The sequence below is a fragment of the Nycticebus coucang genome, chromosome X (assembly GCF_027406575.1).
Source record: "Nycticebus coucang isolate mNycCou1 chromosome X, mNycCou1.pri, whole genome shotgun sequence".
Lineage (NCBI taxonomy): Eukaryota > Metazoa > Chordata > Mammalia > Primates > Lorisidae > Nycticebus > Nycticebus coucang.
Genome location: NC_069804.1, coordinates 17,510,218 through 17,537,695, shown reverse-complemented (window position 1 = coordinate 17,537,695; position 27,478 = coordinate 17,510,218). Strand labels below are relative to the sequence as shown.

At 45.6% G+C, this 27,478-nt stretch overlaps 1 protein-coding gene and 1 pseudogene across 3 annotated transcripts in view; one reads left to right on the top strand and one right to left on the bottom strand.

Annotated features, from left to right (window-relative positions):
- The window catches only part of PHKA2 (phosphorylase kinase regulatory subunit alpha 2), an 85,828-nt gene that overhangs the window by 27,177 nt on the left and 31,173 nt on the right, over positions 1–27,478 (top strand). For all 3 annotated transcript variants that reach the window (XM_053579800.1, XM_053579799.1, XM_053579798.1), the window contains exons 2-12: positions 1,085–1,243; positions 4,714–4,761; positions 6,135–6,303; positions 8,748–8,830; positions 10,467–10,547; positions 11,907–12,005; positions 14,071–14,217; positions 16,144–16,197; positions 16,799–16,921; positions 20,729–20,824; positions 25,164–25,271. In XM_053579800.1, coding sequence (XP_053435775.1) covers positions 1,181–1,243; positions 4,714–4,761; positions 6,135–6,303; positions 8,748–8,830; positions 10,467–10,547; positions 11,907–12,005; positions 14,071–14,217; positions 16,144–16,197; positions 16,799–16,921; positions 20,729–20,824; positions 25,164–25,271 — 1,071 coding nt within the window. In that variant the 5' untranslated portion in view covers positions 1,085–1,180. The remainder of the gene's footprint in view (positions 1–1,084; positions 1,244–4,713; positions 4,762–6,134; positions 6,304–8,747; positions 8,831–10,466; positions 10,548–11,906; positions 12,006–14,070; positions 14,218–16,143; positions 16,198–16,798; positions 16,922–20,728; positions 20,825–25,163; positions 25,272–27,478) is intronic.
- On the bottom strand, positions 12,185–12,250 carry LOC128578606 (uncharacterized; annotated as a pseudogene).

Below are 27,478 nucleotides of genomic sequence, written 5' to 3'. Positions count from 1 at the left end.
TGATGCATTTTATTAGATAAATATTTCTTTGTATATTTTTAGGAAAAGTCAACAGAGGCTTTATCTTTCTGTGATTCTTTTTCTCTTATCCATTTTATTTCTAGGCACAGAGTTTATTAGGACTGGCTTTATTAAAAACTTAATAGCTGTGTTGGGGTATAATTTATTTACCACACAATTCACCTTCTTTTTTTTTTTTTTTTTTTTCATTTCTGGCCTGGGCTGGGCTTGAACCCGCCGCCTCCAGCATATGGGGCCAGCGCCCTACTCCTTTGAGTCACAGGTGCCGCCCACAATTCACTTTATTGATATGTACAATTGAATGGATTTTAGTATATTCACAGAGCTGTGCCTTCATCACCATGATCAATTTTAGACCATTCTCATCACCTCCAGAAGAAAGAAAAGCCTACTGGCAGCCAGTCCCACCCCACTCTGCCTCGGCTGCCAGCCCAGGCAGCCACTAATCTGCTTTCTGTCTCCATGGATTTGCCCATTCTGGCCATTTCATGCAAATAGAATCACATAATCTGGGGCCTTTTGCAATTGGCTTCTTAAACTTAGCAGAATGTTCTCAAGGTTCACCATGTTGTCATGTAGGAATGCTTCCTTTTTCTGCCAAATAATGTGGCATTGTTTGTGTAGACCACATTTTGTTTATCCCTTCATCAGCTGATGGACATCTGGCTTGTTTCCACTTTTTGGCTGTTATGAATAATGCTGCTATGAACATGTGTGACAGTTTTGTTTTCTGTTTTTCCCCCCCCGCCCCATGGGAAGGTCTGACTTTTGAGTGACTCAGGGGACCTTTTAAACACCAGTGACACTGTAGCTAAATCGGCTCCCAGATGTGCTCTTGCTGGGTGCCTTCTGTTCAGACACATAAAATATCTGGATGACCCAGATCAGGGATGTGGCTTCCCTGGGCACACAGATCTAGAAAGTAGGGTGGGACGCTGCATCCAGGTTTCTTGCTCCCAGGTTCAATGCTTTACCAACTGACACACCCCTTTAGGGCGAGTCTCTGTGCCCAGGCGCTATGTGAAGAGTGGTGCCAAGCCATTTTGTGTCTCTTCTCTGATAGAATCCGGTCACGGGACTGCTGTCAGCCAGCCATGAGCAGAAGGACGCCTGGGTGCGGGACAACATCTACAGCATCCTGGCCGTGTGGGGCCTGGGCATGGCCTACCGCAAGAATGCTGATCGCGATGAAGACAAGGCCAAGGCCTACGAACTGGAACAGGTGATGGCCACCGCCGGCCGTGTCTTGGCTGCTTAGCTCCTTTTCCTCAAACTAAAAAACCCATGAGGAAGTCGCTGTGTGTGCAGAACAGTCTGGGGCAGCCCCCTCTTCCATTTCTGTTGTAGAGTATTTGGGGGAGGCACTTAGATGTTCTCAATATCACACTTGTCTTTCTGAGCTTTTTCCCTTCATAAAACAATAATTAAAAAGTCACACCAAATAAAGGCCAGCTGCGGTGGCTCACGCCTGCAATCCTAGCACGCTGGGAGGCCGAGGCAGGTGGATTGTTTGACCTCATGAGTTCAAGACCAGCTGAGCAAGAGTAAGACCCCATCTCTAAAAAACTAACTGGGCATTATGGCAGGTTCCTGTATCTCAGCTACTCAGGAGGGTGAGGCAAGAGGATCACTTGAGCCCAAGAGTTTGAGGTTGCTGTGAGCTATGATAACACAGCACTCTACCCAGGGAAACAGAGTAAGACTCTGTTTCAAAAAAAAAAACACATCAAATAAGAAATGAAAGAACCCAAATTCCTAACCCCTAAGTATCAATTTGCCTGACTAGACTACATTACACTCACACATGCTCTGTCTTTTTTTTTTTTTTGAGACAAGAGTCTCAGGCTAGAGTGCTATGGCATCAGCCTACCTCACAGCAACCTCAAACTCCTGGGTTTGAGCCATCTCTTTGCCTTTGCCTCCTGAGTAGCTGGGACTACAGGTACCTTGTCTTATGTACAAGACATCATTATACACTACTATGATTGTTTTTCAAAAATCACCTCACCAGGGCGGCGCCTGTGGCTCAGTGAGTAGGGCGCCGGCCCCATATGCCGAGGGTGGCGGGTTCAAACCCAGCCCCGGCCAAACTGCAACAAAAAAATAGCCGGGTGTTGTGGTGGGCGCCTGTAGTCCCAGCTGCTCGGGAGGCTGAGGCAAGAGAATTGCATAAGCCCAAGAGTTAGAGGTTGCTGTGAGCTGTGACGCCACAGCACTCTACCCGAGGGCGATACAGTGAGACTCTGTCTCTACAAAAAAAAAAAAAAATCACCTCACCAAAGCTACACATTCCAAATTCAGAGTAGTCACATCGAAAGAATATTTATCCAAACATTAGTGCCACTGCTTAAAATATTTTTGAAACTTCCCTTACAAATAACCTTTTTATTTGAGCCATTCCAGGAAAGAAGTCTTATTAATTTTACGCTCACCCTTTAATTTTGAACCAAATTTGTGCTGTCTAGTTTTTGTGCCCATGTTATTCATCCTACTGCATAACAAAGTCCTTTTATTTTTTTCCAAAAATCAGAAACCAAGATACCCACCAAAGCAAAGATTTGTCATGATTGAGTTTATAAGAAAATAATCTATCCCTGAACACAGGAGGCATTTTCTGAGTATTCTGAATGATGACATCGAAATATACAAGTATAATTCTGTTGGTATGGGAGACCTTGGGATCCATCTGTGATTCAGACATTTCCCATTCACTGGGTCGCTGAGTCCCGGAAGAGTTTTTACAGCCCAGTCGGCGCTTGTCTATAGGGAACAAAGTGAGCCTGAGTGATGGGCAGCGTGAGGGAAGCTTGACAGCCGGGGGGAGGCTATGAAAAGGAGCTTGACAGTGGAAAGAGGGTTTGGATTTGACCAGATGTGCTGAGTGTAAGGTGACAAAATCACCCGGACTTGAGGGGAAGAAGGCAAGTAGAGGTAATTTTTAAAATTAGCAAAGCAAGCATCATATGCAAGCATCAAATGCTCCTCCAAGAAGTTGTATGACTTTTAAGTAAGTGAATCATTTATGTAATAGTATAATTTGACACTAATGTCCTACCAATCTCCCATCCTCATTAAGACAAAATCAAAATAAAGCAGTGCCCATTTACACACCACACATACACACGCACACACACACACACACACACACACTCCTATGTGGCTTGGGTTAAGGTTGACTCAGTTTGCTGCCCCTTGACTAACAATAGTGATAACGAGCCGCCCACATTGTCGGCTAATGCCTTTTGCTGTATAGTGAGTGGAAAATAACACAGGAACCATCCAGTGATCCTCAGCAAGGATGCTATTGCATTTTAAAAGGGCTTGGGAGGTTCAGTCCTTCATTGTGTGAGACTGTCTCATACACTACAGGACATTTAGGGTCCCTGGCCCCTACTCACTAAAAGACAGCAGCTCCCGCCTCCATCATCATCATCGATGAAAATGTCTCCACCCCTGGGGAGGTAATATCATCCCCAGTTGGGAATCTCTGTACTACTTCTAATGGAAAACAACTTTATTTCAGGGAACGTTTATTAACAAGTGTTTTTGCTGTGCAGTGTAAGAAATGTTAATTATAACATCTAACACTGTTAATTTTGCCCTGTAATTATGAGGGAACATTTTCTGCCCCAGCAGAGTTTATGACATAAGGTGAGATTATGTCCTAGAATCCTGGGATTTTAGAGTTAGAAGGATCTGAAGGACAATCCCTTTCAGGCTTTTCACCAGCAATCAATTTTCAGGGCCCATCACTTTGCCGTCCCCTGCCCACCGTGTGCATCATGTGAGAGAGATGTTCGTGCCCTGGGGTGGGAACTTCTTTCAGCCAGACTTCTTGGACCTACAAAATATCCCATGCTTTAGCCACTCATGAAGTCGTGTTTTATAGTATTAAGACCAGTCTTTAAGCGGGCCTGAATTGTGGAAGAAGTGGCAGGCAACATAACATATTGGTTAAGAGCTCGAACTCTGGTGTCTTCCTGCCTGGCTCTGTTCTTGCTGCGCCCCTTGCCAACTGGGAGACTTTAGCAACCCTACTTCATCTCTCTCGGCTTCAGCTTCCTCTTCTAGAAAGTGGGGTAATAATACAACCCCCCTCATCAGGCTGGTGCAAGAATTAGAGATAATCCAAGCAATTAAAATGTTTTGTACAATGCCTGGATATAGTGTCTGATTGATTCATATAACATTATTGTTGTTGTTATTGATAATGATGACAATAATAATAGTACTTGTTTGGACTACATCATATTATTAAGAAACCTTGGCAGCCATTTGTGTTTTGTAAGAATTTTACTCAACAGCCCAGTAATGTTGTCACAAATGGCTATTTTGGCAAAACATCATTACTTTTGGGCAAGCATGGTGGACTTAATTCATCCTTGGTGTAACAAAAATAAATGACTAAGAAATGTGACAAAAAGCACTAGAGTACTAGGCTTCAAAAAATTGTGTTGTTAAAATGTCAGCAAGGAATCACTGAATTTCAGAGCCAGAAGATGCCATTTGAGCCAGCCCCTTAAGAATTTTCTTTCTTTGTCATCGAGTGGAGAGGTAGAGGTAACGTGCACTGTCAGAACTCTCGTGTGTGCTTGGGACCTGCCATCTAGGGAAGTCGCCAGGCAAGGAAGGAGGTGGTTTTCCTAGAGCAAGGACCCTGGGCTTATTTTGGATTCTGCTTTATTTCCACAGAACGTGGTGAAGCTGATGCGAGGCCTTCTCCAATGCATGATGAGACAGGTAGGCAGAGCATCTGAGTGTGCATGTCATGTCATTTTCATTATGACAATTAACTTGCTCAACACGTTTTGAACTTTTCTTTTCAAGAAGAGAAATTGAAAATATTGTTACTTACTTTTTAAAGACATTATCTTCAAGAATTGTATTATGCTATAGAACCACTGTCAGAGGACACTTTCTGAGAAGCTTTTGAAGAATTAACATGTGTAAAAGGAGAACATGCCTTTTTTTTTTTTTAATGGTAAAGAAAACATCCTTTTTAGAAAGCCACGTACAGGGCAGTGCCTGTGGCTCAAAGGAGTAGGGTGCCGGCTCCATATGCCAGAGGTGGTGGGTTCAAGCCCAGCCCTGGCCAAAAAAAAAAAACATTGCCTTTAAAAAAAAAAAGAAAGAAAGAAAGCCACATACAATTGTTTATTCTGTCAATTTTATCAAAGGGTATATTTTCTTTTTCTTTTCTTTTTTTTTTTTCTTTGAGACAGAGTCTCAAACTGTTGCCCTGGGTAAAGTGCTGTGGCATCACAGCTCACAGCAACCTCAAACTCTTGGGCTTAAGCGATTCTCTTGCCTCAGCCTCCCAAGGAGCTGGGAACAAAGGCGCCCACCACAACACCTGGCTATTTTCTTGTTGTAGTTGTCATTGTTGCTTAGCTGGCCAGGGCTGGGCTCAAACCCACCAGCCTTGGTGCATGTGGCTGGCACCATAACCACTGTGCTACGGGCACCGAGCCACAAAGTATATTTTCATTTGAGACGAAATGCTTGCGGTTTTAAAACTTGACATTACCATTTACTGGCATATTCAGTGAGGGGTACAGAAAACAATGCATTGAGCACGTACTGTATACAGAACATTATGCTGGGATCTGCACAAATCCAAAAATGAATACAATATAGTCCTGCAAAGACATAGTTGCTCTTTTCCTTTCAACAATTAGGAAATAAAAAGTTGAAATTTAAACAGGTCCTTTTCCTCCCCGCTTTCTTCTCCCTCTCCCCTCCCTTTCTCCTTGAGTACCTGCCATGTGTCACAGCTGGGGATATGCAGACAAGGACACCTTTTGGCATGAACTATCACTCCTACAGAGTGGGACATTGTAAAATCCTAGAGTGGGACATCTCTGGGGATGGGTGAGCTGAGTCCCCTGCCCAGCCCCTCTGTGCTGTGCTCACTAGCAGCTGCCTTCTGGCCCTCTGGCTCCCAGAAGTAGTCGATATGAGTCTAGATCAGTGGTTCTCAACCTTCCTAATGCTGCGGCCCCTTAATACAGTTCCAGGGGGTCATGACCCACAGGTTGAGAACCGCTGGTCTAGATCCTCTGGCAGCCATGAACCCCTGTAACTATGTGAAGCTTGCTCACCTTCCCCCTCAGGTGGACAAAGTGGAGAAGTTCAAGCACACTCAGAGTACCAAGGACAGCCTGCATGCCAAGTACAACAGCGCCACCTGCAGCACGGTGGTGGGAGATGACCAGTGGGGTCACCTCCAGGTGGATGCCACCTCTCTCTTCCTACTGTTCCTGGCCCAGATGACTGCCTCGGGTGAGCTAGGGCTGCTTGAGCGTGTTGTACAGGGAGTGACAATCCAGAAAATGGGTGGAGAGGAGGGCAGACAGCAGCCAGTGTCTTAGTCTGTTTGTGTTGCTATGAGAAAATACCCAAGACTGGGCAGGCTATGAAGAATAGAAATGCATTTTCTCACCATTCTAGAGGCTGGGAAGTCCAAGATCAAGGCAGCAACAGGTTTGGTTGGTCTGATGGGGGTTGCATCTTCCAGAGTAGAGGAACATTGTGTCTTCATGGCAGAAGACAAAAGGCAAGGAGCCAAACGCTCTGTGGAGCCTTAATCCTACTCATGAGGGTAGGAATCATCATGGCCTAATCATTTCTTAAGCCTCCACCCCTTAATACCAGCACATCGGCAGCACCTGGATTTTGGAGGGGACACATTCAAGGTGTGATAGTCAGTATTCTGAGTGAGCAGTTTCTGCAAAGGAAAAGCACACTTCTCTACCATATGACACATTTGGCTCCGTGACAGGGCAGGGACCAAGCCCAGGGACCCTATCTGTGACCTACAGACAGGACAGTCAGCCCCCACCTGGCACTTGCAGCATGAGGGCTGTTGAGCTGGCTGTTAGCTTCTTTCTGTTGAGCACAGAGCTTCTTCACTGTCACTCTCACCTAGTTCCTGGAGCAACGTAGGTCAAGTCCAACATCAGGTCCAATTCAGCTATCTGCAGGCAGTCTCATCTCTGCTTTTAGAGGGATTAGCAGCCTTGTCCCTTTGGCTCTCCCACCACTACCCTTGTAACCGTCTTCTAGACACACCCTCATTTATCCAAATTACATTCAAACAGCATCATTTCCACCACTCAGCATCACCCACAGCTCACAGATGGCGTGCCTTGTTCTGTTGAAGCCAGAGCTGCCGGCTTCTACAGCAGCCTGGACTCCAAGTCTCCTGAGCTCTGCACTGTGGCCATCTGTGCACACCAAGTGGTCTCACTGTCCCATGATGGCTCTGGACACTTCCCCGGGTTAGGGCACTTAGCAACTGTGTCTCAGAGTCCTCATCACTCAGCAACTCAGTCAACTGACTTGCCTGAGGCCGGCCATTTATTTCAGACTGCAAATGTGAAACTCTAAAAGTGATATCATTATGACTTAGTGAACAAACCACACATTTATCAAAATACTTTGGGGTTATGAAAGTTAATATGAGCTCATTGTAGACATTTTGGAAAATATGCCAAAATAGAAAGAAAAAATTCCACTGCTGATTTTCATTTGGATGTGTCTCCTCTAAGTCTTTCTTCTATACTTTTCTTACATATTTAAGGACACATTATACATGCAAACGTAGTCTTCTTACGACATAGCATTGTAACTTAAGCATTTTCCCAGTGATCTTGCAAGTTCTTCATAAACATCATTTTAATGACTCTAGCAGTGGCTACATCATAATCAACTATTCCTTTATTTTTTTTATTTTTTGATGTTATAAGTAATGTTGCAATGCCAACTTTAACCCTATCTCTGTTTACCTCTTTCTGATGGTTACATGTCATTCAAAGGCTATTCATACATATTGCCAAATTGTTTTCCGTTTCTAGTTAAACTTCTAATCTAGCTTACTAAAACTTCCCTCATTGATGTAAGCGTGCATATCCTATCATACTCATACCAGCATCAACAATTCATATTTTTAAAAATACATATACTGTTGCCATCCCTGATTGTCATTTCAAGGGCCCAAGCAACAAATCAGTTTTCTTGGACTCACCTACCTCAGTGAGTTGATGCAACCCCCTCCCCCGAGGCAAGTTCTGGGATCTGGGGTTTCTACAGGGGTGGGGTGGGGGTTGGAGGGCCAGCTTCTGAATCTGGGGGCTCTATTTCCCTATATATCCTTGGGGGATCCCTTCTTGGCTTTTTGGCTAAGGTCAAGTATAGTACCTATATATCCCTGGGGAAAAGTACCCACCCTTCCCTTGGGCTCATTCAAGGATCAGGACAATGTCTCTGGTTCTTCTGGGCTTAAATCCTTGCTTTGTTGGAACTCTCTCTGCGCCAATCCAACATGTAGAAGAGACCCCATACCTTCTGTTTCAACCCTTTCTACTCTCAGGGACACACAGGGAAGCAGAGCCCGCCCTCTCTTCTTCCCTTCCTTTCCTCCTTCCTTCCTGCTGTCCCTCCTCCTTTCCTTCCTTCCCTCTTCTCCTTTCCTCTCTTTTCTTTTCCACTACCTCCCCCATCCATCTCTCCCTCCCTCCCTCATTCCCTCCTTCTCTCCCTTCCTTACTTCCTTAGATTAGATGTTAACTGTTATGACTTCCTTTAAACTTAATTTTTGATGCCTTATGGAGAAAAACAAAAATAAGGGGAAAAGGACTTATTTCTTAGTGTGGTATTTAGAATTTATAATTGGCAGCTCTCTCTTCACAACCTGACTTAATAACCTCAGTGTTTTTCTTTACTAGGCTTACGTATTGTTTTTACCCTCGACGAGGTGGCCTTCATCCAGAATCTCGTCTTTTACATCGAAGCTGCATATAAAGTTGCCGTAAGTATCCACCCTGGTAGTCTGTCCAGACATGCTAGTCACCAAAAAGAACAAAAATCATACAGTTCCTTGAGGCCCAGGCTCTTTGGGGCTAACTTGAGGAGTCCTTGTGGAAAGGGTGGGCCTTTAGTTGTTCTTTGGAGGTTGAGCAAGGTCTAGGGAAGCCGAGGGGCATTTGGGGTTGTGAATAGCTTGAGCATTCTGGGAGCTTGAGCTATTGAGCTTGAGCCTCTGTGTGTGTGTGCAGCGGGGAGCTTGGGGAGAAGGGTGCAGATTAAAGCAGTAGATTTAAGTGAAAGTTGACATTGGAAAATAACAGAAAATAAAGTCAGCTTGTAGGCACGCAGTGGGGAGGCCAGGTCACAGAGGGTGTGCCATTCAGAGAGAGCCGTGAATGTGTTCCACTAGGGAATAAACCCTTTGTCATTTTAGACTCTGAAGCAGGAAGTGAAGTGATGAAAGCAGAGTTTGAGGATGAGTCTCCTGGCACTGGGGTGTGAGTAAGGATGGGCTGGCATGCAGGAGAGCAGGACTCAGGAGTACTGGAGGAGGGAGTCCCGAGCTCACCTGCTAGGCTCACTCGGCAGGAAAGCGTCTAAAGTGGCCCCAGGATGTCCCAGTCTTAATTTTCACATCTTGAAAATGTTCATCTTTGGAGATAAACATCAGTCCTGTTTTTGTTGGGTTGTAAGCTTTCACTAGCGCACATAGCATTAGTTCAAACCAGCATCCAATACGTGTTTAAATGAAAATAGGAACTATCAAAATTAGGTAGACATATCTCAGTCTTCTGTGTGACAGCGTTCTGAGCCAATTCATATTAATTGGTTTACAAATGCCACACAGATTCAGCGCTCTGTGCCTCAGTGCGGACTTCGGCTCCTCTTACTTCCTTAAGCATTCTTTTGTCCCCGTGAAGTAATGCTAAAAATAGATATTAAATTCTTTTAGATGGCTTTCTTGGCTTTAAGTAGATACAAGCCACGTGTTAACGTTTCTGTATTCCACCTAACAATTTCATATAAGGTCAAAGGCACTGGTTAAATAGAAGGGCAGCATATTATTTGATTTTGAGATAAATATAATATTTTTGTTCTCATATATCAAGAGCTTCTTACAAATTAATACCTTTTAGAAAAGGAAATTGGAGAGTACTTTTGCATGCGCTTTTGTTCCACTTGAGTATTTTCTTCTACAAGTCTTCACAGAGGTCACATGAACCGCAGCTGAGCGGAACGCAGTGGGAGTGCACGGGGTCCTGGAGACGAGGCCCTCACCTTCCATTACGCCTGCGGCACTGTAAACATTTAGCCTTAGCGCTTCTCATGAGCCTCTTTCTCCTCTGGCAGAGTGCCGTGGCATCACAGCTCACAGCAACCTCAAACTCCTGGGCTTAAGCTATTCTCTTGCCTCAGCCTCCCAAGTAGCTGGGACTACAGGCACCCGCCACAACGCCTGGCCCTTTTTTGGTTGCAGTTGTCATTGTTGTTCAGCAGACCCGGGCTGGGCTCAAACCTGCCAGCCTTGGTGTATGTGGCCGACACCCTAACCACTGAGGGACGGGTGCCGAGCCTTAGCCTTAGCACTTCTCATGCGCCTCTTTCTCCCCTTCCGATCGCTACCTCTCTCCCCCCAGGATTACGGAATGTGGGAGCGTGGCGATAAGACCAACCAGGGCATCCCGGAACTGAATGCGAGCTCTGTGGGAATGGCGAAGGTGACAGTCCTCCTGTTTGTTCTTCCTCTGTGTGTTTTTGCTGCTTTAATTTGGTTCATGAGGAATTTGGATTTAATCTGATTATCACATTTTTCAAAAATCAACAGCAAGAATGTGAAGTTCAAGTGGCATATGTACACACTCCCGTCACCCCCGCCAACTAAAATGATAAGTAAAGAAAGGAGGTTTCCCATGCCAAGGTCTGCATGTGGCGCAAACACAGAGCACTCTGTCCTTGTTAGCCAGTATTGTCACCCATGGGTCCAAGCCAGTGATTTTCAACTGGTGTGCCATGAGAGGATCTAAGTGTGCTGTGAAACATTTTTAAAGATCATTAATTAAACTATTTTCAAAAGAAGTTCAAAGCACAAGTATATTCTTTTTTTAACTCTTTTTTTTTTTTTTTGATCAGCATACTTTAAGTGTGCCGTGGAAGTTTAAATATAGATCCAAGTGTTCCCTGAAATAAAAAAAAAAAAAAAGGATAAAAAACACTGGTCTGAGCTCTGGTTGTTGAAGGAGTTGCATGTGTGACGTCCCAACCTCTTTTCTGGGTCATAGACAGGGCTGAAGAATATGACCACTTTTTGGGTCGGGCTGACGAGTTCAAAAGTCTGCAAGGTCAGGTGAGTAACAATAGGAATGAAGTTGGCCAGATAGCAAGCTATCCAGGGGCGAGTATCTGGGCTCTAGGAGCTTGTCCTCAGGGCATTCCAGTGCAGACTCATTTCAGAAATGCTCTGCCAGACAAACAAAGCACAGCTGCAGGGGCAGATTCCATATACAGCCCGAGGTCCTGCTGTTGCCACAGACATTCACCCTGCCTTCTTCCCTCCCTCTTGCTCAAGACTGACGTGTATTTTTTGGACAGAGTACAGGCTCCAGTGCCAGAATTTTTAAACCAACAATATATATGCTCTGTTAAGGTAAATGGGCAGAAAATGTGCTTATTACTAAAAGAATGAACTTTCTGAAGTCCCAGATACACCACGTTCAAAGTTAACTGCTAAAACAGGTGAGGGGAAAGTCGACCGTGAATGTAGCGCCGTACATACACACCCATGATACTGTGGCCTTGTTACTGTTTCAGTTTTTTGGTTGAATGCTAACTTCATTTTGGGCAATGTCTTTCTGTTTTCTCTTTCTTGTTCCTGTATTGAGAAGCAGCATACAGGAAAGCTCTGACCCACTGCAAATAGGGATAGAACGTGACTCTAGGACTCGGTGGCTGGATTTGAAGGATATGATTCATCGCCTTTGGGAGAACGTGTATGCTGGGTTGCTTAGTGAAAAAGGAGTGCCGGATGTTGGAGTGGATGTGTATTAGAAAGAAAAAGTAATTCCTGCCTGTGTTTGTAGGCTGCTCTTGAGGCAATTGATGAACTGGATCTGTTCGGAGCCCACGGAGGACGCAAGTCAGTGATCCACGTCCTGCCCGATGAAGTTGAGCATTGCCAGGTAACAGCCAGTCTCTTGCATTGAGAGTAGGGAAGGAGAGAGAGTCCCAGAGTGGAACCTGGACCCCACTTCTCCACCTTCTAGCTGGGCGGTACTTGGTTTCTTTGAGCTAGTTTCCTCATGTGTAAAATGAGGGGCATCCTGGGACCCCCTTCCTGTTTCACAGGGTGGTTGTAAGGATCAATTAGCAATAATTGTGCCTCGGATAAACCTCATTGGCTCTGATACTGCCACTGCGCAAAGCTTAGGATCAAAGTACATCAACTGAGTTTGTCCAAGCACTTTGTAAGGTACTGCGTAAATGGAAGACACGATGATGCCATGTGTATGGAGTCAGCAGTCGAAGCAGCCTGCGATAGAGGCAAAATCTGTTTTATGTTTTTTGAGCACATAGGTGGTTTTCTCTCAGGTTTATTTTCACAGAGCCCCCAAATTGAATGGCCAGCAAGCACTAGTGAACTTGGTGATGGTGGCAAGGTTGAGGATGCACGAGATGGGTAGTAGAGAAGAGATGAGATGAGAGAGATGGGAAATCAGTAGAACCTCCATGAAATACAGATCAGAAAAAGGAATGTTTGGGGGTTTGTTTTTTTTTTTTGAGACAGAGTCTCACTTTGTCATTCTCGGTAGAGTGCCATGGTGTCACAGCTCACAGCAACCTCAAACTCTTGGGCTCAAGTGATTCTCTTGCCTCAGCTTCCCATGTAACTGGGAAGGTGCCAGTACAGGCGTCCACCACAACGCCCAGCTATTTTTAGAGACGAGGTCTCGCTCTGGCTCAGGCTGGTCTCGAACTTGTGAGCTCAGCCAATCCACCTGCCTCAGTCTCCCAGAGTGCTAGGATTATAGGCGTGAGCCACCTCAGAGAAAGGACTGATTTGATACAGGTTGGGGGACTTAGTAAGCAGACAGAAAATCATCAATTGCTGGCCAGTCAGCAAAGTCTTACTTAGTGAGGGCCCACTGTGTACCAGCCACTGTGCCAGGGCTAAAGTGAGTCAGATACATGAAAACTTGTGAATGGAGAGTTTCCAGTGGGAGTTAGTATTTCAGGCAGAGAAAGCCTAGGGCAGAGTGACTAGTTACAGAGCAGGGCCCAGGGTCATTTGGCTCTGGAAAATAAAACTTTATTCTGAAGCTGACATGTACTATATACATCTCATGACCCCACCTTCCAGCTTACTCCATTTCACCCCATTAAGTAATCCTTAAGGGGAAATCTGATCTTTCTTGGGGTAACAGAGTCAGGCTGGTGTGCATCTTAATGGACAAATAGTCTAGCAGAAGTGTGTGAGCTTTACAGCCAGCTGGGCTTGTCACTTACTAGCTGCGTGCCCTTATGCACAAGTCTCTGTATCTCAGAGTCTCAGAGTCCTCATATGTGAATTGGACATAATACTCTAAGTCCATCCTATATGGAAGATTTAATGAGCTTGTATTTGCAGAGGTCCGGCTCCATGTCTGTTCATGTGAGACCCTTCCCCAATTTTTCCTTATAATTTGAACTTCTTTCCAAGTTTACAGTGTCTAATACACCTTACAATTGAAACCATATTATGATGCTTCTAAGCATCATAAGTGGTCTAGGACCACTTAGCCTGTGCATTCACGAGATCTTCTGGATTTGACTCCTTCTTTAAGGGGTTTCTGGGTCACCTAATCCAACTGGTCATATTCCACTGAAGCCAGACATTTCTCCATGCTGGCCCCATATATGTGTTTTTTGGTCTGTCGTCCTTAGCCTGCTGACACTGGTATCCCTGTAGTTCCTACATGACCTAAAGGTGCAGCGGAGTCAACAGAGGGCACAGAAGGATGGGACACAGGAAGCTCCCAGCACAGGCTCCAGGCAGACCATGCTTTCTCTGCTCTCAGAGCCTCCACAAAGAACAGGAATTATTAGCTAGGTGGGCAAGATGGCCAGCAGGAACTATGCTGATAGGACAGAGTTCTATCAAAATTGGCCACCTCATTTGAATGTCCCCTTAGAAGTAAGGTCATAGCCTTTAGATACTCCATCTAACTCTCAGTGCTTCTCTAAACTGCCTCTTTGTTTCCCATTCAGTCCATTCTGTTCTCCATGCTGCCCAGAGCATCGACATCTAAAGAAATTGATGCCGGACTTCTTTCCATCATTTCCTTCCCAGCCTTTGCAGTGGAAGATGGAAACCTGGTGAATGTGACCAAAAATGAAATTATTTCCAAGCTCCAGGTAAGCACTCGTCAGGCTGCTGTGTTAAGTGCTCCTTTCACATGAGCAGCGCACTCACACCTCGCTTCTCCACGAGGTAATGACTTGGTTTGGCTAAGTGGTCTCCTAAAGTACCAAAGCCAAGTTGACAGGTGTGAAAACCAAGCCTCAGAGTGATGAAGTGGCTTGGCTCTTCTCCTGAACCTGCCCTCCAGCAGGCACCTCTGAATTCACACTGCTGCGGAATTCTGTGAGCTACTTAACCCTGTAGAGGTCACGGTCTCCTTGGAGAGTCTCTTGAAAGCTAGAAACAAAAATGCATATGGCCCAATATCCCCAAACTTCATGCACAATTTCAGGGAACTTGGTGATCCCAAAGTTATAGTAAGTTTTTAAAAATCCCTGTTCTGGCTGGGCGTAGTAACTCACACCTCTAATCGTAGCACTTCAGGAGGCTGAGGCAGATGGATTGCTTGAGCTGGGGAGTTCAAGACCAGTGTGAGCAAGAGCGAGACCCTGTCTCTACTAAAAATAGAAAAACTAGCGAGGTGTTGTGGTGGGCACCTGTAGTCCTAGCTACTTGGGAGGCTGAGGCAGGAGGGTCGCTTGAGTCCAGGAGTTTGAGGTTGCTGTGAGCTGTGACACTATGGCACTCTATCAAGGGCCACAAAGTGAGACTGTCTCAAAAAAAGAAAATAAAAAAAAAATCCCTGTTCTGAGGTGAAATGTAGTAAGTATGACACAGTACTCTAAACTGAGAATGTTATTAAGTACTCCAGCCAATGGCAGTTATCAAGGAAATTATCAAAGAATGTAAGTTTCCTAGGCTGAACTCTGCATGAGCATTGTTCTACTTAGATTTGGTGGCAAATTGTTTTTTGTCCTTGGAGCCCCTTGGTCTCCAATCATATTTCCAAAAGAAGGCAGCTGTATCAGTCCAGGTTCAGTGGAGAGAAAGGAACCTTTTCGGGTAGTTGAAGTGGGAAGGGAGTTAGTGCAGGGAATGTTTAGAACCAGAGCAGGTTCTGGGCTGAGCCTCTGGGGAGGACCCTCAGGACAGCACGGAGCTGCCTCCAGGCCAAGGTAGAGCAGCGTCTGCGGCAGCAGCCTCCCCCCGCACGCAAGAAATTGGAGAACGGACACCCAGAGCTGCGATCCAAGGGTTAGGTGGTCAGATTAGGAGATTGCTGCCCATTCCCTCCTCTCTTGGCACGCAAGAAGCTGGAGAGGAACACAAGTGCCTGCAGCAGGAAAGCTAGCAGTGATGGGCCTAAGCCCAGGAAGGTCCCTCCCTAACGCCTTGCTGAGCCTTGTGCGTGTGTGTGGGTGCACCGAGAGCCTCACTGCGCCTAGTCTGGGGAATATCCTTTTAGCTTCTCAGTCTTTCCAGTAGGAGTAAACCAGGCTAAGCATCTGCCCTGGAGGCTTCCCTAAATAGTGAGGGTCCCTTTGTGTCTTTGTGTGATATACAGTAAATCAAAACGAAAGAGGCATCCTTCATTGAAGTATTAGGAATTATTCTTTTTTTTTTTTTTTTGGAAAGTTTTCATCTTTTCTTTCTTTTTTATTTTCACTTATTTTTATTTTATTTTTCTTATTGTTGTTGCAGTTTGGCCGGGGCTGGGGCTTGAACCTGCCACCCTCAGTATATGGGGCCGGTGCCCTACTCCCTGAGCCACAGGCACCGCCCATTAGGAATTATTCTTGCAGCCCCACTACTTCAATGGACTTTTTGGCATTCCCTTCCGAGTACTCATCAAACCTGAATTTACTTTGCTTATTACTTAAAAAATAACCGTACTGATAAGCAAAGAACACTTGATTGAACACAAAATTCATCACTAAGAGATTATGGGAAAGAGGGTAAAGGGCTGACATGAATTAACAACGAGGCAAGAGAAATTCCTCTGATCTCATCAAATGTCCTTTCTTTCTTTATCTTATTAGGGCCGTTACGGATGCTGTCGCTTTCTCCGAGATGGTTACAAAACCCCGAGAGAGGTTGTATTTATGCGCTGTTTCTTACGATTCCATAACTGCTTCATATCTGAGTTGCCACTGTGTTATTCTCCCTCTATTGATTATAATTATATGTTGGAATATTGGAAAAAGAAGTATTAATTTTGGAGTCAGCAAGCCTGCAGTTAGGCAGTAGAATAGTAAGAGCCTCAGGGAGACGGTAAGCCTAGTAGTCGCAAACCAGCTTGCAGACAAGGACAAACAGTTTTGTGGCCCACACATTTTTCATAAAGACGGTGGCTTCTCCTTGGCTTTCTTTGCCACAGTGACTAATATAATGATATAAATAAAACAGATCGTCTGCAAAGCACTGTGACGAGCAAATTGCTATTTATTTGTTAGAGATATAGGACGTTTTAGTGTAATAAACTATCAAGGAGTCTTGTATGTGTTTTTACTTTCTGAAAATTTATCATGGAAGGCTGCCCAAAATAGCATCTCCCCATTATAGCAAAATTGTAGTCCTCCCACCTCAGAGCTGCATTAAACCAGGCGAGCAAGGAAAACCCAGGGAGGCACAGGGGTGTTCTGTATGTAATGTGACATCACCCTTAGTTTAAAAGATTGACATATGTGATTCCAGGACCCAAGCAGATTGCATTATGACCCAGCTGAACTCAAGCTCTTTGAAAACATCGAATGTGAGTGGCCTGTGTTCTGGACATATTTTATAATAGATGGAGTCTTCAACGGTGACGCTGTTCAGGTGAGAAAATGCTGGGCATTATGTTGGTAGTAAGCATTTTCATCCCACTGGTGTGCTGACTATTAGAATGCAGGTCATGCGAGACTTTAGGTCACTGTTTTGGATATCTGTTGCCATTTAACAAATTTCCCCCAAATTCAGTGAAATTGAGGCAATAGCTCTTTTACTTATTTGCTCCTGATTCTTCAATTTGGGCAGGACCCAGCAGGGACAGGTTGTCTCACTTGGTGTCAGCTGGGATGGTTCTATAGAGCTAGAGGATCTACTTCCAAGATGGCCGCCACTCACTGGTATATGCCTGCTGGAGGCTGATGCTGAGAGCTCGGCTGTGCTGGTGGCTGGGGCCTTGGCTCTCCTCTAAGTGACTAGCTTGGGCGACCCACAGCATTGTAGTCTCTGGGCCATTAGACCATTTTATGTGGTAGTTGTCTTCCTCTCATCTCCCAGAAGGCAAAAGCAGAACTGCCAACCTTTCTTAAGATTTAGGTCAGAAACTGGCAAAGTGTTACTTTCATCACATTCTTTTGGGTAAAGAGCCATCCCACGTTCAAGGGGGAGGGGACTAGACAAGGGCATGAGTACTAGGAGGCATGGGTTATTGGGGACCACCCATGAACAGTCTGTCATGGACAGTTCTATTGTTGCTGTTGTTCTTTCGGGATCAGCCAGTGGTTTTGCTGTCTTCAGCTATAGTTTAATGCACTCTCGGATAACTTTGTATTTAATAGAACAGCCTCCTAATTGGTCTCCCAGCCTTGCCCCAGCTCCCTGCTGTTTCTGTTCTCACCCAGGGAAGAATTACATTATGCTACTGCAGCGGCTTTCTTATTGCTTTTGGGGTGAAGTCCAAGTGCTTCATGTGTTTGTAGGGTTCCATAGCATCTGGTCTGCGTTTTCACCACTTTAGCCTAACTTCTTACTGCTTATTCCCTCTCTTGAGTTCTGTGATCCAAGCACACTGAACTCCTTTCAATCCTTTGAACAGGTCATACTCTCCTCTCATCTCAAAGGCCTAGAACATTCTTTTCTTGCTCAGTTCCCCTCCCTCCTTCACTTGGTTCCTTCTGAAAGCCTTCTCTGACCCTAGAATCTGGGTCAGGTACCCCTATGCCCCACAGTACCTGTAACAGATGGGTCACACAGAGGGAGTATTTCATCTCCCACTTACGTGTCAAAGGGCTCTGGTAGAGGTCACCTCTATCCAGTTCACAGATATATTCCCTGTGCCTAGTACATGGTAACACTCATTTGTTCAAGACAAATTTCCTTAGCTTCTACTTGGTACCGTGCCCTGCGCTGAGCCCTGAGCATACCTTGTGGAGTAGAGCCGGGAAGCTTATGTGAATGACTGGCACTCAAATGCTTTGCCATCTTTTCAGCAGGTTGCGTCTCATGTTTAGGGGAAGGGCTGATGAGCAATCAGAGATTCTTTTTAGCTTTTGAAAGCTCCCAGCTTAGGACTGCCCAGGAGCTTCAGAACTGGCAGTAAGCTTGAAATGTCAGTATTCCTTGTTGATTCTTACTCTTAAGGTTTACTGAGTATCTTGGGTTTTCTGTCTTTTTTATCTCAGAATTAAAAGATCTTAAAAGGATTGATTTTGAATTCCAATTGTGAACAGCCTTAACAATGATTAGGGGGGAAAAGAAAAAGCTGAGGAGAGGAAAATGCTGAGCATCTTGTTTTCAAGTCTCTGGGAATCAACTACCCTACACCAGTGTGGGCCCTCTCACTTGTCGCTCAGTGACATTTAAAAAATGATACACTTGTGGTTGTGCTTTGCCATGCATAAATTGAAAATGAAAAGAAAATGAGATCTGGAAGGCACTTGACTGGGCTCCCTAAAGAAGAAATACGTTAAATAGTTGGGTGACTGGTTAAGGGTTCCTCTCCTTCTTTCTTTTCTCTTTTCATAGATTAGTTTTTATTACTGCTTTTTTAATTTAATGGAAATGTTTGCTTCAACAACTTTTATTATATTGGGTGATGCATCCTAAGAATCAGTGTACATGAATCATAGTATGTACATTTCATTTTTCTCACATCAGGGAATACTACCTGAGCAATAAATGTTTCAATGGGGGCCTTTAAAGTTTTTTTTATTGATACATATTATTTATACCTATTTATGAGGTATATGTGATATTCTGATACATGCATATAATGTGTAATGATCAAATCAGGGTATTTAAGATATCCATCACCTCAAACATGCATCATTTCTTTGCATTGGGAACTGAGAAGGAACACAGAGAAAGGGTCTTCAAGAGGAGTGGGAGGAAAACCTAGCCTGCTGAACCAGGAAGTCTCAGAGGCCAATAAGAATGTGGGTATGAGGTAACCTAGGTAACCAATGACCAATAGAAAGAGACAATCAGTGACCAATAGGAAAGGGCAATACTGCCTGGAGGCAAAGAGAGGCCAATGAAAGACTTGCGCCCAATTTCAAAAGGATAGAGTATTTATACCCCTACAGGCTTTTTTTTTTCTCTCTCTCATCTCTTTCATGAGAGGGACCCACTTCCAGCTTCTTTGAAAGTACTCTAAACTTTCTCTTTGTTCTTCCTAAATAAAATCTTTCTTTGTTACCCTGAAAACTTGTGCAGGTTACTTTGCTCTGTATTCACACTGCCTGTGCCACTCCATTTCCAGTTTCCACTCACTTTTGCTTTCAGTTACCACCATGCCTCAGTTGAACTTTGTACCTCAGCCCAGTAATCAAACCAGGTCAACTGGGTTCAGGGAGCTGGGCTCCCTTGGCCCCCAACAGGAACATTTCAGATCTTCTAGCTGTTTTGAAATATATGAAGTTGGACAGTTAAGTTTGGCAACTCATCCTAGAAAAAGTGCTACATACCGTATTGTTCACTATAGTCACCTTCAAAGTACTCCCCTGGGCCATCTGGTGACTGTAGTGATATTCAGTGATGAAGTATGTAGCACTTTTTCTAGGATGAGTTTGTGAACATAATTGCCCAACCTTGTATAATACAGTTGTTAAATATAGTCACGCTACTCTGCCAGCAAATATTGGAACTTATTCCTTCTGTCTAACTGTATGCTTGTACCCATAAACCCACCTCTCTTCATCCCCCACCTCACCCCCTACCTTTTCCAGCCTCTGGTAACCACCATTCCACTCTCTACTTCCATGAAATCAACGTTTTTAGCTCCAACATATGAGTGAGAACATACAATATTTGTCTTTCTGTGCCTGGCTTATTTCACTTAACAATGTCTCCCAGTTCCATCCGTCTTGCTGCAAATAACAGGCTTTCATTCTTTTTTGTGGTTGAATAGTAATAAGTGCCTCTTAAGCAGAAAATTACCAACAGGTGGAAATTGGAGACACTATTTACGATTTGGCTCACTCCACCCCAAATTTTATAATCTGGTTGGTAAGACAAAATTTAAATATATCAGAAGTTAAGAGTGAAATATTTAAATTACGAGTTCAAGACAGCGTAGGAGAGATGTGTGACCCCCACTGTGGACATGAGTGCTGTAAGAATGCCGAGGAAGAAGCAATTACTGCATGATGGGGTACTTTGTCCCTTTGCCCTGAAGTTTGACAGGCAGGGCTGAGCATATACACAGCGAGGGAGGAACAACTGTGTTTAGCACCGCTAACATTTGCTGTCAGCAGGTGGCTCTCCCGCACTACAGGAGATGAGGTGTTTGAAGGTTTCTTTGCCTTGTGTCCAACTTCTAATCTGTTGCCAAGAGAGCTGTTTTTCTATGATGTGCTAGTGGTACCGCATTCACGACTAGCCCTTTTTCTGACCGTGGGTGATGGGGCTATTTTCCAGGTCCAAGAGTACCGAGAGGCCCTAGAGGGAATATTAATCAGAGGCAAGAACGGAATCCACCTGGTGCCAGAACTCTATGCCATCCCACCGCATGAGGTAACCATGTGGCTGGACCCTTTGTGCCACTTTTCTAGAACAAAGTGAATTGGTGCTTAGCCTGTTGATAGTCTTTATCCCCTTTTTAGACCTAACGAACACTTCTCTTTTTCTTTTCTTTTTGATTTTTAGACATAGTCTTGCTTTATCACCCAGGCTAGAGTGCAGTGTTGTGATCACAGCTCACTGCAAACCTCAAACTCTTGGGCTCAAGGGATCCTCCTGCCTCAGCCTCCCATGTAGCTGGGACTACAGCCACACCACCACATGTGGCCAATTTTTCTATCTTTTGTCTCACTAGCTTGCCCAGGCTGGTCTCAAATTCTTGGCCTCAGGTGATCATCCCACCTTGACCTCCCAAAGTGTTAGGAATATAGGGGCCCAGCCTTAAGGAACATTTTTCTCCTTAAGTGGTTTCTAAGGGCTTTGGTCGTGCTTCTGTCTATAACAAGGAGTTATGGCTTTGGAAAAACATGTGGGACATGCTTGACTGTGAGTGTCCTAGGTAGGTGGCAGTTGAAGACCTTCATGGGACACCTGTTCCTTCCCCAACCCCAGGCAGAAGGAATTCTAAAAAAGCACAGAACACCGTTGTGCTCCATGTTCTTACACATTTCCACAGACAAACCATTCCTGACCTAGATTGTGGGCTATCACTTGGAAGCCTTTCTATGTCAGGGACAGAAAAATGTCCATTTCCAATAAGATGCCCAAAGATAGTTTGGTTCTATCCAGTTTCCTAAATCTGGTCGTGATGGGCCAATGTATCTTGGTGGGAAGAGTTCCCTGTCAGCGTCTCATGGTTGAAGGAAAGAATTCCCAATTCTAGTCTATTTGTCCCTTAGATGCTTCTGATGCTTTGAAGCGTCCTTATTGTGGTTGTGGGATGAAAAGGCCTTTGGACAACCACGTCTTCCCTGAACCAACAGGGCCCGGGGCAGATTGTAACCCAGCAGAAGCCTGCCATGCCGTGACCTGGGTGTGGATGTTCTATGGTTGAATCAGGCCTCTGTGGACATGACCAAATGACTGGCAGAGGCCTTTGAAAGCATCTGCCTCAGCTCTGAGGCTATAGCCCCATCAGAGCTCAGACAGCACCCCTCCCCCAGCCCCAGGCCGCCTCCTAATGGGAGGTACATTTCCGGGTCATAGAAATATCTACTCAGTAGATGCCCTCGCTGGGCTTCCTTCTGAAAGCAGTGATACAGTAGACTTCCCTTTACTTTTGCATGGAAAATACATTTGAAAGGAGCCTGATACTTGATTCTTAAGAAAAAAAGAGGCCTGGCACAGTGGATCACACCTGGAATCCTAGCATTCTGGGAGACCAAGGTGGAAAGATTGCCTGACCTCAGAACTTAGGGACCAGCCTGAGTAAGAGTCCCATCTCTACTAAAAATAGAAAAACTAGCCAGGCATTGTGGCGGGCACCTATAGTCCCAGCTACTTAGGAGGCTGAGGCAGGAGGATCGCTTGAACCCAGGAGTTTGAGGTTGCTCTGAGCTATGATAATGCTATGGCACTTAATTCCAGGGCCACAGAGTGATACTCTCTCTCTCTCTCAAAAAAAAAGCCAGGCATGGTGGCTGTCACCTGTAATCCTAGCACTCTGGGAGGCCCAAGGTGGGTGGATTGCTTGAGCTCAGGAGTTCAAGACCAGCCTGAGCAAGAGTAAGACCCCCGTCTCTAAAAAATAGCCAGGCCTTGTGGCAGGTGCCTGTAGTCCCAGCTACTTGGGAAGCTGAGGCAGAAGAATAGCTTTGAGCCCAAGAGTTTGAGATTTCTGTGAGCCCTGATGCCAGGGCATTCTACCGAGGGCGAAAAAGTGAGACCATCTCAAAAAAAAAGATACCACTGTGTACTGCTTTGGGCCTCAAATTAATTACATGTTAGATCATTGAACTGTTAAACCAACCAGAAAATCAAAGAAAGGAGTCGAGTTGCTATGAGAACGGAAATTTTCCATTGCTAGGAGTTCTGCATTCTTTCTCATCCCCCCCAGCTGGCTCCCTGGCAGATTCACCGCGTAGCCCCTGGAGGTGGCTGTCTCTTTCTGGGCCCTGAGCCCCACCAGCCTGGACCCTTATCCCTGAGCTCCAAATATTGGTGGCCGCTCATCCCAGCATGGAGAGACAGCTCACATTATCTTAGCTCACTCAGGACTCACTTTGTTTCAGAGTTAAGAGCCAGACTTCAGACAAGAATTATTTTTCCCTCATCACACAAGTCAGGCTCTGGCACCTGCCAGGGCTGTCTTCTAAGTGTCCTAAACCCGAATCTCCTGTAAATGTATTCATTTTACTCAATGTCATGTGGGGGTGTGCACAGGGGCCATGGCAGGGGCTGGGTGACTTTCCAGCAACTACATATTCATGTCCCTTATGCCACTTGCTCCTTTTCCGGGGCTGAGGCAAAACAAAATTAGTAACGAGAGGTAATTTGGAACCTGGAAGCAGAGCAAGGGAAAATAAATGACTTCAGGGGCATTTTATGTATTTAATGGCAGGGAACAACCATCCCTATTCTACCGGGCACATTTTGCTGACTGCAGTAAATGCCGGTGTTACAGGCTACGCTTTCCTTTCCCGTGAACAATCCTAGCTACGCAACTTTCTCTCTTCCAAAGTCCACACTGACCTTGGGTCTCTACTTGCCATTATAACGCCCTCCTTTCTTCAGTCTGTCTGTACTTGTTTGCTACGCACCAATTTTGGTCACTATTTTACTATGACTGTATTTTGTGTGGGCAGCTGGGAAGGTTCATTAGTCACATCAATAGCATGTAGAGACCCCCGGGAAGGATTCCTGCGGACAGGGCCACCACCGGCCCATGTGGCTCCTATGTGCAAGGTAGAAAAGGGGCCTCATCCACTGAGTGGCTGCAGCCCCAGGCCAGAGGGTGGCATGTAGCTTGGATGTCGGCCTTTCTCATTTCCTCAGCCCGATGGGCTCCGCCATCCATGAGACCCTCCACAGACAGCTGGAGGCTAATGAAAGTGTGCCTGGCAAACGTGGATTGAGCAGCCACTCCTTTGCCAGGCATCAGACTGGGTCCTGGGAAGCAAAGGTGGTTACAGTCCCAGCCCTGTCTCTGTGAGCTCACGGGCTAGTGGGGGTCAGGGGAGCTAGTCCAGGAGCTGGACCACAGGAGTGGCAGCGGCAGCGGCAAAAGCATGGTGCCTTTGAGGACCTGCAAGCAGTTTGGAAGGACCCCAGTGCAGGGGAGGGTGACACCTCCACACTGAGGCAGGAGCTGACCTGTGGGTGGGAGGAGCGCAGAGCCAGGCTGTCCTGTGACATGGACATCTCATCTGCTTTCTATTCTTTGCATTAAAAAGTTCTCATTCTAGATCATTGTGGTCTTTCTTAACACTACTTATATTTTAAACAGCTTTAATGAACTGATTATTGGAAAAGTAATCTTGCGCATTACAAAACAGCCAGATTCTGTAGAAAGAAGAAAATACTTATCACTAATCCTACTACACAAAGCTCCTTTCACACTATTATCCTATTTAATTATTTTGATTACTAACAACATTTAATCCTGTTCATTTCATGCACGTAAGGTTTTCTTAATGTTTACTACTACTGAAAAAATTAAAATCTTACTAAATATATTAATAATACTGCTGATTAATCCACAAGCAGGGAATGGCTTGCTCAAGGTGTGATTGTGCTCCTTGGAGGAGGATAAGTGTCATATATTTCTTTTGATTGACTTATATTTCCTGGAGGAAAAAAGTGGTTGCTGACACTACCGGCAACCAATGTTGTGATGAGTGAAAACTCAAAGGCCAGCACGGAGTTTAAAAGAGAGATAGTTGCAGACTAACTCACAGTGTGCAGCCAGCACTGCCCAGCACAAAGGGCACTGGAGCTTATTTTGATGAGACAGAAGCCCCCACTGGATTCAGCTTTTTGAGGCCCTGAAGGGAGGCGGAGCAGGCTAGGAGAGCCCTTGGCTTTCCTAGTGGAGAGCGCCACCTACTGGTCATTCTCTTGCACAGACACACACTTTGTAAATGGGATGGAAGAAACCCGACGGGGTGGTAGGCCATTTGGGTTCAGTACTGTAAGCATGAGCTGTGACACTGCTGGTCACCTAGAGCTGTGCACAAAGAAGGCAGGTCAGGCCTCCAGCACCTGTCGCCTTGAGTGTGCTTGCAGGAAGAGCACTGCCCTGGAGCCAGGCCAGTCCCACCTCTGCCACTCGCAGCCATGTATCCCTGTGGAGGACGAGCACCATTTTGCAAATCTGCACACACTCCCCAGGGGAAGGTGCCATTGGCCTTCGGTCGTCTGACATTCTGACTTTGGGTTTTTCTTTCTTTGCCAGGTGGATGAAGAGTACAAGAACCCTCACACAGTGGACAGAGTTCCTCTGGGCAAGCTGCCCCATCTATGGGGCCAGTCCTTATACATCCTCAGCTCGCTTTTGGCAGAGGTAGGGTCTTATGACTTCACAGGCTGGAAATTGTCTGAATGGAGGTGTAAGGGGCCCCTGGAAGAGCACAGGGCTCTCTGCCAGGTGTGAGTGTGGATGTCTTCTGCAGCTTCATGCCTTTAAGGTCAACTGCACTGCGTTGGCTCTCAGGCTTGACTCCTGGCCTTGTGTGTCCACATTTATATTAAACTGCTTCCGGGTCAGCTGCATGCCAAGCCCCCCAGTCCCCTCCTACCAGCGTTCCTGGTCTTTGGCTAGAACCTGTGTGAGTTGATGGTCAGCAGCAGCTGGAGGCTGCTCAGCCAGGATTAGCACAGCTGATGCTGGAAGATACCAGATTGGCTTCTAGCCACCCCGCCTCAGTGCTAGGCACAGCAAGCAGGATTATGGGGCTCTCTTCAGGAAGAGGCAACAGGCTGCATTTTGTTTGTTTGTTGTTTTGTTTTTTTGAGACAGTCTTGCTCTTGGCCCTGGGTAGAGTGCTGTGGCATCATCATAGCTCACAGCAACCTCAAACTCTTGGGCTCCAGTGATCTTCCTGCCTCAGCACCCTGAGTAGCTGGGACTACAGGTGCCCACCACAATGCCTGGCTAGTTTCTCTATTTTTAGTAGAGACAGGGTCTTGCTCTTGCTCAGGCTGGTCTCCAACTCCTGAGCTCAAGCAATCCACCTGCCTCAGCCTCCCAGAGTAGTTTTGTTTTGTTTTGTTTTGTTTTCTGAGATAGGGTTTTTCTCTGTTACCAGCGCTAGAGTGCAGTGGCGTCATAGCTCACAACAACCCTCAAACTCCTGGGCTCAAGTGATTCTCACACCTCAGCCTCCCAAGTAGCTGGGACTACAGGCATGCAATACCATGCTTAGTTAATTTTTCTGTTTTTTGTAGAGGCAGGGTTTTGCTATGTTGCTCATGCTGGTCTCAAACTCCCACCTCAAAAGATCCTCCCCTCTTGGCCTCCCAGAGTGCTGGGATTACTTCCTGGCTGAGCTACCTTGTCTGCCAGACATTGCCCCAGGGAAGATTTTCTGTGGTGGATTTTGCAGCAGGTGTTATTTGTTCCCAGCCTTTATTTTTAAAATGCAAATGCTTTTGAGCTGCCTCAAAATGAATCCCCCAGTCCTAAGTGTGAGTAACTATCAGATGGAGTCATCCTTCCTCCTGGGGAGAGGCAGGGCTGCCCACCTCTAAGGCCAGCCCTCTCTGTGTGCTCTGCCAGGCTCTAGAAATGGGAGAGGGAGCAGCAGGTAGGGGATACCAGGTTGAAGCTGTCACAGTGGAAGCTGCCTCAGGAGCTGCGGTAGCTGAGAAGAGTTATTTCATGGGTACCCCGCATCTCCCCAGTTTCTTGATCATGTCCTTGGGGTAGGGACTGTGTTTTATGCTTCTGTCTTTATTGGTAGGGAAAATGAATATATCTCCTTTGGAAAGCTGGGCCTGTCCCTGACTACTGTGTAACTTCAGGGTAGGCCTCTTAACCTCTCTGGGCCTCAGTTTCCTCATCTGTAAAATGAGGAGGTTGGTCATTTTATACCTTTGCAATGCACATGCTCTTTCTTCTGCTGGCATGTCCTTTTAGATTCTCTTCTCCTTCCCAGGAGAATCCTTCAGTACCGTAGTATTTTATTATACCGTAGTTCTTGTTAGTGCTACAGCTTCAGGGGTAGCAACTCATAGCAATACTGTCCCTTTGCAGGCAGATATTAGACTCTCTCAGTATAGTCATAAATGATTAATGTCTGAGGGAGGCTCCCAGGAGGCTGTCCTAAAACCCAGTGATCAGAATGCTTGAGTCACCTTCTCTTTAAATAACATGGTACCATTGGAAGAATTTTCTGTCAGAGGACTAATAAGTCTATGATCCAAAACAGAAATATAATCTGAAGCATGGGTATGAGATATTTCACTTAAGCTCTGGGAAAATGCAGTGTAATATGCCTGCTTTACCACAAAATACACAACCTCATAGTCATCTGATAGCGTATACCTGTCAGATCTAGGATCTTAAAAAAAAAAATGAAGAGGTTGGACTTGGTCATCTCAGTGATACCTCCCAGCTCTGGTTTCAGTATCAGAGAGATTGGAAATGAGTAACTGCACTCCTCTGCATCCTCCTCTCCGATGTACAGGCTTTCTCTGGGCCTCGCATTAGGTCCAGTGCCTCCTCTGAACTCCCAGAACACCTCGATCCCCTGGCTTAGAAGTGGGATT